Here is a 12,197-nt window from a genome sequence, read left to right as displayed (position 1 = left end):
AATAAAAATACCAAGATATTTAAAGCTTGCTGTGTTAATCCGGATCGTGCAATTGCCAGGAGGGGTAGGAGGATCTCCACGCATGGTGAACATTTAGGATTTACCCCAATTAACAGTAAATCCAGAAAATCTACCGAATATTTCCAAGATGTCCAGAACCGCAATCAAGGATTTTCACGAGGAGGCCAGATAGAGTAAGATGTCATCCGCATCGAGTGTAATGCAGTCCTCCCACCCGAGGGACTATCCCAGCCCTCGTATCATCAGGTCCTGTCGGATCCAGGCAGCCAGTGGCTCCAGGGCGTGGGCAAACAAAGGGGGGGGAGAAAGGGCAACCCTGTCGGGTTCCACGTCTGAGTGGAAACGTGGCTGATAATTTATTGTTAACCACCACCTGTGCCAGGAGTGCTTGGTACAGAAGCCGCACCCACTGAGTGAATTTTGGTCCAAATCCTAGTTTAGCCAGCACCGCCCAAAGGTAGGGCCATTCCACTGTGTCGAATGCCATGGTCGCGTCTAGGTACACTATCACAGTTGGTTACTGCAGGGTCCAGGCTCTGCCCAGCACCCCATAGAGTCTGCGTAAGTTCAGGGCCATGTTTCTGTGTGGCATAAAGCCTGATTGGTCCTGGTGTACCAGGGTGCCTTTCACTTTGAGCATTCGGTTAGCCAGAAGTTTAGCTAAAACCTTGGGTTCAGCGTTTAGGAGGGAAATTGGTCTATACGAGGCACAATTAGTCTGGGTCTTCCTTTCTTTATGAATAGCGATTATAGTTGCAACTCTTTGTTCCCTCGGTAAGGCCCCATGCCCCAGTGATTCCTCAAACATCTATTTCAGGTGCCGTGCGAGTTTATCGGGCCGTAGTTTGTACAGCTCGATAGGGATGCCGTTGGGACCAAGGGATTTTTTCGGTTTCAGTGCACATATTGCTTAAACGATTTCATCTGGAGTCAGGTCGCTGGCCATAAAATTGTTGTGTGTTGTGTGATGTAGGGGTGTCCCAGAGTGATGTGGTGGTGTCCCAGAGTGATGTGGTGGTGTCCTAGAGTGATGTGGTGGTGTTTTGTGGCTTGCAGCAGTGTGTGGCGTGCAGCAGTGTGTGGCGTGCAGCTGTGAGTAATGCAGCAGTGTGCAGCATGCAGCAATGTGAGGCGTGCAACAGTGTGAGGCGTGCAGCAGTGTGAGGCGTGCAGCAGTGTGAGGCGTGCAGCAGTGTGTAGCAGTGTGAGGCGTGCAGCAGTGTGAGGCGTGCAGCAGTGTGTAGCAGTGAGGCGTGCAGCAGTGTGAGGCGTGCAGCAGTGTGAGGCGTGCAGCAGTGTGAGGCGTGCAGCATTGTGTCATGCAGCAGTGTGAGTAATGCAGCAGTGTGTGGTGTGCAGCAGTGTGTGGCGTGCAGCAGTGTGTGGCGTGCAGCAGTGTGTGGCGTGCAGCAGTGTGTGGCGTGCAGCAGTGTGAGGCGTGCAACAGTGTGAGGCGTGCAGCAGTGTGAGGCGTGGGGGGGAAAAATGTATTGAGAGAGTGGGGGAACGCGAGCCGACGAAAGAGTGGGGGAGGGGATACTCAAGCCGACGAAAGAGTGGGGGGAAAAAAGCTTGAAAGAGGGGTAAGAAATGCTCGATCCGACGAAAAAAGCATGAGTCAGAGAAGAAAGTAAAATGTGATCCAGAGAAAGACAGGAAATAAGTAACGAGCCATATAGAAAAAAAAAAAAGCTCTCGGCATTGCTGTGGTAGGGGCGGGGGAGTGCATTCCTTTCAAGTCTGTTGCGGGGGGCTTGGGAGCGGCAGCCTTTGAAGTCTGATGCCGAGGCACAGACAAATGGTGGTGTGTGATGTGGCTGGCGAGGATGTGCACGCGCATAGCTCACATGAACTGTACGCGATCCACAGCTAGGTAGACTTTTCTTTTTCGCTTACTATAATCTCGCCTATTTACTCCTGCGGGATAGAATAGGCGAGACCTAAAAAATGTGAGGGCATGGCAACCCGCATTTCTACCCTTCCACCCCCAGTGTGGCAAATAAAAGGGACCCCAACGTAGGTTACACACCAATGTTCCGAAAGTCAGTTTCGTTGTAGGGAGGTGTTTCACCAGGACCAGATCCCACCTCAACCCGTTACCTGCCCAGCCAAACCCGGTAGTTAGCCTGTCCAGAGGATTTCCCACATCCAGTACCTCCCTGTCAGCCATGTGCCTGTGGGGGGCCTCACTCCCAGCAATTCGATCTTTTTGGACTTGTTCTGTTTGATACTCCAGCCAGTCAGCTGCTTCCTCAGGCTGATCAAAAAACAAAATTTTCCCATCCGATTCCACACTGAGACGCACTGGGAACAACATAGAATATTTCAGGCCCTTGCCCCTGAGTTTCTGTTTCACTGCCTTGAAGGATCATCTTTGATGCTGTACACGGTGTGTGAAGTCGGGGAAGAAGGAGATGTCTGCGTTTTCGAAGTGAAGTGGGGCTCCACCCTGGCGTTTTGGAGGATCCCATCTCTGCTGCGGAATGTGAGCACTCTTGCCTGCATCGGTCGTGGGGGGGGGGGCCCAGCTTGAGACGAACCCCGGGACCCTGAGCGCCCTTTCAATGATGAAGAACTTACTGAGGCCCTTGGGTTTCAGGTGTTGCAGCACGAGGTGCTCTACATAGAGGTCTGGGGCCTGCCCCTCAACTTTATCCGGCACACCCAAAATGCGCAGGTTATTGCGACGTAGGCACCCTTCATTGTCGTCCAGCTTGAGTTCAGTGGTTTTACGGAAGTTTTGCATAACTTGGAATTGACCCTGGAGCTGGGCGACGTCATCAATGAGGCTGGCGGTGGTGAGTTCTTCTTGTTTGACGTTCCCATTAGGCTTGGTGAGATCGGCTCTAATCAAGTTGACCTCCATGACAATGGTGTCCATTGCAGTTTTTTCTTTTTTTTTTTTTTACTTTATTTAGCATTTTAAGCAAAAGAAAACAAAGCAGTGCACTGAGCCCAATGATAGAACGACTTGGGTATACATACAGGAAAAAAAAACATGGTTAACCTTCAAGCTGCACAAAAGGTTACGTATAAACCTCACAATTTATAAAGTACACAAATCTAGCCCATGTTGGACCTAGTCGTCAAGAATGTGACCTGGATAGCTCCCGCTCCCTCAATTTCACTAACAATTTCCCAAGCCAACCTTATCAATCTTAACGCGTGTGTAACCTGTCGGAACTCAGGTCGGGCTTACATTATAAAGCGGTACCTTAGCCCACCCCAGTTGGCACGAGCCCCTGCTCTTGTTGTGTAGAGTGTTCCTGTTGATGGGCTGCCAGATAGGCCTTAAAGGGGCCCCATATGTTTCTAGGCCTGGAGGCTGGGAGGACATGACTGCATAGTTCTCACTTCTTGTAGAGCAGGATGCTAAACTCTGTAGCCAGGACTGCACTGTAGGGGCTCTCCTCGCCCCCAGCGTATCGCCAATTCCCTCTTCGCCAATAGTAAGGCGATGGCTGTATACCTCCTGATCTCCTGTACTACGTAGCCCAATAGAGCAATCTCAGGCAGGGGTTTCATCTCTACCTGTACAATCTTGCTAAGTGTGCGATGAACTTCCAGCCAGAATGTGTGAATACGTGGGCAGGTCCAAGCCAAGCGAGCAAAGTCTGCCTGGGGGGATTGACACTGTTGACAGTGATGAGACCTATTGGGGTGTCCTCCAGTGCAGTTTGGCCAGTGGTGGCACCTTCATCATGTCTTTCAAGGATAATTCCTGGTCTTCTCCTCCTTGTTCTCCGGTTAGGGCCCCTCCCGATTTGCCAATTGTGAAGCATATCCTTAGGGAGGGTATAGCGGTCAAGTCTGTTCGTTTGCACCACCCTTTGTCCCTTTGCGCCTGTCCCTCTACTCCTCTCCATCTCCATTTGGGCCGCTTGCTGGGATTGTCTTGATTTATGTGCAATAGCGTCCGTCGGTGAACACAGGTGCGGGTGACGTACAAGATGGTGCAAGACTCTATCTGGGTGTCACTATGTCTGCTTGGACGCAGGTGCAGAGCACCCCAGCAGCACTGGCACAGATCGCGCTGGGTGGTCAAGCTAGGATGACGGTAAGAGTCAAGGGAAACAAAGAACGGCACTTTATGGATTCCTAGGTGTCACTCCACGCAATCTTGGCTTTGGTGTGGGCAGTTCGTATGTTGGGAGAGGCCCGCCACAATGTGTTTTCACCGGCAGTTATGTGGGGTGATCGGCTTTTCCTTTCCCCAAACCCCTTCACTGTCTGTAGTCAGAGTGTGTGCACCTGGTGCAGGGAGCGACCTTTTCTCCCAGCCGTGCAGGGCCCCTATGATGGTCTCTGGGGTTCCCTCCGTGATTGTATGGCTGAGGGGGGGTCCCGGTCCACGGCCACACTACGCCGCTTTCAACACACCTCCAGCCCCCTCCCCTCTGGATCCGCCTTACCTCCCGTAGTGCTGAGTCCAACCGAAGTCACAGGCGGCCTCGTTCGATGCACCGCAGCAGAAAAGGTGCACATATTCCGTCGCGGAGCGCTGAAGTTGCGCTATCGGGTCTGCAATTGGGCACACTAGGCCTCAGGGGCACCAACAGAGTCCATCGCCCCGGGATCCCACCTTCTAATATTAGCGTGGCCGGTGCTTGCCGGGATGGCAGGCCGCGCCTTCGAGATCTCTCTCAGGCAAGGTTTAAAAACCGAATCCCCGGCTCGGCCTCATGTGCAGGCCCACCACCAACCGGTAGCGATAACACCAAGCTGGCGGAGTTGCTGGGGGCGGGGGTTAGCCACGGAGCCTCCGCCTGTGATCAGGTGCGTATTCCCACCGCGGGGAGTCAGGATTGGTGTGCAGGATGTCTGAGGGAAGGAAGGAGTTCACATAGCTGCTTGATTAAGCAGCCATCACGCTCCGAGTCTTGACCACTCCCCCAGAGGAGATCTTCTTAAAAAATTATTTTTTAGTTAGGTAATTGTAATAGTTTTTAGAAACTAGCAGCATAAAGAAAAGGTAAATTGTAATGATGCACCTTTTCTATAGAGGAACCACTTGTGGGGCCGTGGATGTGGAAACAAGTATTTATTAATTTTACAATTGTCAGCAGGAGAGTGCCGGGCGTCCGGTGCTCTCCAGAGTTTTCCCCCGACTCGCGCTTGCATTGCGAGCCCCAAAATGGCTACCACGCGCGCTACATCATGACGTATCGCGCATCAACTAGAGCGTGACTCAACATATCTCCCCCTTTTGCATAACAACAGAAAACATACAGTCTCAATGTGAAGTAAGCTATTTTGCTTCTCCAAGTTCAAAGTCTCGAAATCGGGTAGGCCTCACCACCGCTCTACCTGCTCGTGTGCGCCTTACCGGAGTAGAGGGAACTTCCCTGGGACTGTTCTCTGCTGGGCTCACCACCTTATCCCCTTGAGTACCAGGCCTTTCTCTCCTCGGGGTCTCACTCTCCTCTCCTTGATGTTCTCCTGCCACGGGGATGTCACTGTCTCCCAACTCCTCGCAGCTTCCACCTGCTCCAGGATTTCCTTCTCTTTCCGGGGTGATTTCTTCATTCTCCTGTGGCATCCAGTCTTGTGATGTCCTCCCACTTTCTTCATGGGACCATTGTAGAATCTTATTACATTTGGACATGCGGTCTTGGGACCATACATTTCAGTCGCTGAGCAACGCAGCTCTGTCGTATACTTCCTTTACTTGTAGAGGTTGGCTGTATTTGCTGTCCCCTTTTCTCCGCAGCCGTGCCATTTTGACTCTAACCCATTCCCCTCTCTCAAGGGCTGTTTCTTTCACGTTCCTTTTCCGGTTATAATGTTCAGTGTATATCTTTTGGGCTTTCTCTAGATTGTGCTGCACCACCGCTGGAGACCACTTGCTTGTTTCTGTCTTCTCCTTCCACGCCAGGTTGTCTTTGGTGAAGGGGTCTCTTCCTCTCAAAATCTGGAAGGGGCTATACCCCTTGCTCGTGGGGTTGATACGGTAGGCCCACATCATACTTTAGACCTACTTTTCCCAATCCTTGACCATCGTGATGGCAGCATGGATGGATTCCATTATGACCCTATTCAACCGTTCCACCTGACCATTTCCGGAGGGGTGGTATATGGATGTGTGTTTCGCTTTGATGCCGTTCCTCTCCATCTACTTGTACCACTTCCCCGAGGTGAACTGTCGCTCAGTATGGATCTGGGAATACCTTCTCTGAGGAAGGTAGATGTAAGGAATCTGAGTACTGTTTCTGTGTCCATCTCTTCCTGTATGTGCACTTCCGGCCACTTCGAGTACCTGTCGACGAAGACACATAGGTATTTTGGCGTGCCCTGGGAGTCTAATATAGATCCCAGGATATCTACGGACACCTCCTCCCAGGGATTTATCGGACTGGCAAACTTCTCTAAAGCTGGCCTTAGGGGTGTCAGGGTCTTGTCTGCCCTTTGACACTGATCACAGTTTCTCATGTGTCTTTCTACTTGGATGTCCATTCCTGCCCACCAGTACATTTGCTTTGTTCTCTTCTTAGTCTTTACGATTCCCAGGTGCCCCTCGTGTAGTACTGCTAACAGGTGGGGTATCAGTGTTGTCAGCGGGACTACTTTGTCTCCTCTGTACAAAAATGCCTTTGTCGCCTATAGACCATACCTCTCGCACCTCATAGAATTTCCTGAGTGCTGTCCGTAAATGTTTCTTTTCTGGCCATCCCTGTAGTATACATTCTTTGACCTCTTCGATGTCCCGGTCTTCTCCATACACTTCGGTCCACTCCTGGTTACTTACCACTCTCTCCGGGTCTTCCGTTAAGGCTACCATCTCCTCACTCTCTTCCGCACTGCCGGAGGCTTCTTCCATTGCTGAAGCTCTACTAAGGTAGTCCGCTACCTTGTTTCTAGTTCCTGGGATGTACTCTACATCGTACCTGTACTCTAGCAGTTTCAACGTCATCTTGGCGATGCGTGGCGTGGCGCTCGCATGTCCACTCGATGTGAGGACCTTGACCAGGGGTTTGTGTTTAGTCTTGAGTTGGAACCTCGTTCCCTATAGGAACTGGCGGAACTTCCCCATGGCCCACACTACCGCCAGCATCTCCTTCTCCATTTCGCTAAATTTCTGTTCCGTGGGGGATAGGGACCTTGATGCGAAGCTGAGGGTTTCCATTGTTCCATCCTTCCTTTCCTGCATGAGGACTGCTCCCAGTCCTTTTTCGATGGCATCCGTTGTCAACACTGACCGCCCTTGGGGGTCATATCCTTGTAGGGGTATAGCTTGGCTGATGTCGTTTTTCAGGGCATCAAATTCCTTTTGTGTTAACTCTATCCATGTGAATACGGTTTTGTCCCTAATGAGTTGCCTCCGGTAGTGCGTCTTGGTGGCATAATGTTGTACAAATTTACTGTAGTATTCAGCCAGCCCTAAGAAGGATCTCACCTCTTCTTTGCTGTTTTGGTGCCTGGGCGTCGCAGATTGCCTTCACGTTGGCTTGTTTGGGCGTGAGGCCACGTTCTCCAATCTCATGCCCCAGGTATGTGACAAAGTTCATCCCAAGTCTGCATTTCTTCCACTCCGCTGTTAGGCCGTTGCTTTTCAGGACTCGAAGCACCATGTCCAGCTTCCTATCATGATCCTTTAGATCTTTTCCCATCACCAGTATGTCGTCCTGGAAGTACTGCACACCTTCGATGTCTTTAAATAGGCGGTGCATCAATTTCTGGAATACTGCCGCCGCGAGTCCAAAGGGCATGCGGCGGAATTGGTAACATCCGAAGGGTGTTATAAACAATGTCAGTTTCCGGCTCGCTGGGTGCACAGCTATTTAAGGATAGGCTGAAGTGAGATCAATACGGAGAACCACTTTACTTCTTTCGTCTCTGCCAACATCTCTTCAATGCGGGGTAGCGGGAATTTTTCCACGACTATGCATTTATTTAGTTCTCGTAAGTCTACACAGAGACTGACCTTGCCGTTAGGTTTCATTGCTACCACCAGGGGCGCCAGCCACTCTGAGCAATTTATTGGTTTGATAATTCCGTTCTCCTCCAGTCTGTGCAACTCCGACTGTACCGCTTCTCTTACCGCTATGGGTACATTCCTAACTTTGTGGGAAATTGGCTTGGAGTTCTCCTTGAGGTCTATCCGATGCGTGAATTTTTCTAACTTGCCGACCTTCCCGCCGAATACTTTGGGGAATGCACTCTTCATCTTCTCAAAGTCCAGCCAACGCTCTGGGGCTGTCATTAGCACTTACGTGTCTCCTCCTGGATGCAACTGTATACCTAAGTCACCTTGGTCCATCCATCCTAGGACCGACAGCCCCTTCTCGGCTACATACAATTTGCACTCTGCATGCGCCCTTTGAACTCAAATGTTAGGACTCTGTAACCGACCATCGGGATGGGTTCTCCTGTGTACGTGACTGGTCTTATATCTGGTGGTTCTAGTCGTGGGCCTAGGCTGGGTCTGAAATTCTCATTCCACACTGCCCTTTGGACGATGGTATGCTGGGAGCCTGAGTCCACTACAATTTTAATCTGTACTCCGCCTATCACCATGTCGCATTGTGGCTTGCGGGAGCGTCTGCAATCCATGCCCAGCACCTGACCTTTCACACACAGTTTGTTGTCTTCTTCGCCCTGTTCTCTATCTTCTTCCTCCTCCGGATCTTACGCCACGTACTTCACCGTGGGTCTTCTCATCTTGCGGCGGAATACCTTTTCATAATGTCCCACTATGCCACAGAACATGCATTTCGCACGGAACGCCGGACATCTTTTTTCATGGGCCGCATGGGACTGGCTTCCACACCGGTAGCACATGCTCGTGCTTTCTCTGTTCTGCTTCCTTTGCTGCATGGGTTTTCCTGTCCATCTGTTTGGTCCTTTACTTTCTGCCGCCGTGGCTTTGTTCCTTCCTGTTGGTTCTGCAACATCTACCTTGTTCACCATGGGCCTCAGAGCAGGTTCTCTCTTTGCTGCGTCGGCGCACCTTTTTGACAGTTCTGCCTTTTTCAGCATGGCTATCGCCTCCTTCAGCGTGGCGTCTCCATTTACCCATAGTTTGTCCTGGACAGCCTTATTGGTGGTGTGCATGACTATCTGGTCCTTTATGAATTCATTGTGTAAGACACCGAATCTGCACGTTATCGCCAGCTTCCTTAGCGCGGCAACGTAGTCTTCTATCGATTTGCCAGCTTCCTGTTTCCTCTGCTGGAAATTGTATCTATCAATGGATGTGCACACTGCTGGTCGATAGTGATTGGTCAAATCTTCTATTGCGTGTCTGAATACGTCGTCGTCTGCGGCTTGCCTGGGTGTGGGCACAAGATTCTGGAACACCCTAATCCCTTCTGGGCCTATGTTGTGCAGGAGTATCCTCTTCTTCCTCTTACTGGGGAAGGCTTCTCCGTTCTCGTCTTCTAGAGCTTCTATGTAGTTCATGAAGTACTCTCTCCAGTCCTCCCACTTCATCAGAGTTTCTCCTGGTTTGGGCAAGAACGGGATCGGCGTCGTAAGTGACGATGCCTGCGCACTCATTTCGGCGCATCTCACTGGTTCCGCCCCTAGACCTCTCGGGCTGCCCGGCGTGCTTGCGTCCTCGCTGTGCGCGTGGTTCGGCTTGGGCCCCTCTGCGCCTCCTTCTCCGCTCCTCACTGACTCCGCCAGGGCCTCAATCGTGTGCGGGTGCTTCTCCTAGATTGGCCTCCCACTTGGTGTCCCTTCCTCAGTCTCTTTTTTCTTTTGCTACGGGGTTCACTGTGGGGTCAATTCCTGATTCCCCTATCTAGTCTCCTTCTGTCCCCTGTACCTGGTACTGATATGTTCCTTCTGCTGCTCTTCTACCTGGCCCTGTGCCTCTGCCACGCTCTCCTGCTTCTTCCCCCTGTGTTGGTTCCTCCTTGTCCCTTCTGTAATCTCGTGGAGGTCCTCTGGTATCTGTGTGCTCTACTCCTTCCTGTGCTGGGTTCTTTTTCTTGTGTGTATGCTTCGTTTTTTCCCCCTTATTTTCTCTTCCTTTGGCCTCCCAGCCTTGTCGCCACTGTAATGATGCACCTTTCTATAGAGGAACCACTTGTGGGGCCGTGGGTGTGGAAACAAGTATTTATTAATTTTACAATTGTCAGCAGGAGAGCGCCGGGCGTCTGGTGCTCTCCAGAGTTTTCCCCCGACTCGCGCTCGCGCTGCGAGCCCCAAAGTGGCCGCCACGCGCCCTATGTCATGATGTAGCGCGCATCAACTAGAGCGCGACTCTACATAAATGACATACAGAATAACGTGTACACATTAGATATAATATTTATTCATATGTATATAGTCAATTGTTAATACAAGCAAAAACCGTGTACACAAATTTTATCTAGAGTTAATCATATATTAATTTAGGATACAAGACTACATTAATAAAAGTTTTATATATTTAAATGTTTTTATTTAGGTGTATACATGTAAGAAGATTTCAACAATAATATCACTATAATGTCTGTAAACTTATGAGGAGGAAAGAGTGGCTAAAACTCTACAGTATGTATGAATAGTTACTTTACAATGTAGTCTCTGTTATTATGTGGCGGAGCTCTGCATGATGCGTTTGTTTTGCCTATTTTATGTGAAGATAATGAGATTCATGGGAAAAAGTTCTAAAACCTGATAGATTTTTTTATCACATGGGCCATCAAGCTATTTACAAGAAATCTTTCATGCACCATAATAACATAACTGAAATCCTTCTTCCAATGTACTCCTTTTCCAGCTGCTCTCCTCCAGATCTCACATGTGTTTCCTTCTTGTTTCAGTTAACCTGTGTTGGTGTGGGAGATGTATGCAACAAAGGAAAGGTAAGATGTGTGTGCAGATTCTTGTATTGCGCACACCTACCCAGGCAGAGGCGGTGCACTCCTTTGTGTCCATCCCCTTAGATGGAAAGGCTGGTGACAAGTGCTTTTCTTTTTGGACAGATGCCCGCAGGGGCATAAGGAGGGGGCTAGAATAGATAGGGGTCCACGGAGCTCAGTTAGTTGTTAGGGTATTTAATTGGTGTGGGTAATGTGGGTAATCAACACAAACATGTGTAAATCATTTTATTTCCTCAAGCACCAGTGATTGAGATCCAGGTTGTGAAAATTATGATTTTCCCTATGCAAATGATTTTCTGTGTAGAGGCAAAGTCAATACATTTGTCTTTCGAAACGGAGTATTATAATTCGCTGTATGGTAGGACTCAAGTAATACCTCATTGACCTAAAAAAGGCAGATAGGGATTCCAGACTGCTTGCATTTCAGGAAAGCTAGGACCTTGCACTTCCAGATGAAACATCCCTTTCATAGTTGGGCCTAGGTTCATTTACATAAGGTTGGTCCACGGCTGGAATGGCATAAACAAGGTGAAAATACAAGATGGACTGGAATAAGGCCCAGAACAATTGCCAGTGGCTGAGATCAAGTTAAACATTACACCCATCACTTTGTGTGCTGTCTAATTCTCAGTGCACTGTTGTTGCATTACACTTCCCAGTTGTCATTGAGAATGGCAGAGCTCAAATTGTTAAACCCCTGCGAGGTGAACTCCTGGTGTCGCAATTCATTGAGTGGTTACTGACAAAAGTTAGAGTTACACCAGGTGAAAACTGCCCCTTGTTTACTTACATTGTGTCTTTGACAGTGCTGACATTTTGGGGACAAAGCAGCAGCCCTGAGGACTGCTCCTCGAGTTATGACCTCTTTCTTTTCAAGGATTGTTGCTCGCTGTACAAATGTTTTACAAACGCTAAAGCTGGGACAGTGGTCTCCAGACCTTTTCTGGCTTTGCACACTGCACTCTTGTTGTGCATAGTGTACAGCTGATTTCTGATTCATGAATATTAATGAGGTAAGACAGTGTGTGCCTCTTGCATCCTTTGCTGCTTGAGGATTACGGTGCGAGCATCATATTTCTGATTCTGACTTAGAGTGAAAATGCTTCTTCCTTGCACACTTTGGCCCTCGTGACAATTGTCCCAGAAAATGAGCTGGTATTTTCCCTCCCACAGAATTGCCAATGTTGGGGGTACTGCTAACTACTTTTGTGGGAATAATTCAGCCCTTGACAAGTAGGACCCTATGCGTCTGCTAAGAATTTAGGAATTACTGGATAAATCAGCAATTTTGGGATCCATTTCATTCAGTAATTCCTCATTTTGACCCAGACTTTCGCCAGGAAAGGTTTGCTGTTTTCAGTAGTC

At 49.5% G+C, this 12,197-nt stretch overlaps 1 protein-coding gene across 1 annotated transcript in view; it reads left to right on the top strand.

Annotated features, from left to right (window-relative positions):
* ITFG2 (integrin alpha FG-GAP repeat containing 2) overlaps nt 1–12,197 on the top strand; it is an 819,025-nt gene that overhangs the window by 42,802 nt on the left and 764,026 nt on the right. Inside the window, exon 3 of the mRNA XM_086952820.1 lies at nt 10,773–10,814. Coding sequence (XP_086808946.1) covers nt 10,773–10,814 — 42 coding nt within the window. The remainder of the gene's footprint in view (nt 1–10,772; nt 10,815–12,197) is intronic.

Source organism: Lissotriton vulgaris, chromosome 1_2 (assembly GCF_964263255.1).
Source record: "Lissotriton vulgaris chromosome 1_2, aLisVul1.2, whole genome shotgun sequence".
Classification (NCBI taxonomy): Eukaryota; Metazoa; Chordata; class Amphibia; order Caudata; family Salamandridae; genus Lissotriton; species Lissotriton vulgaris.
This window is presented reverse-complemented; position numbering and strand designations above follow the sequence as displayed.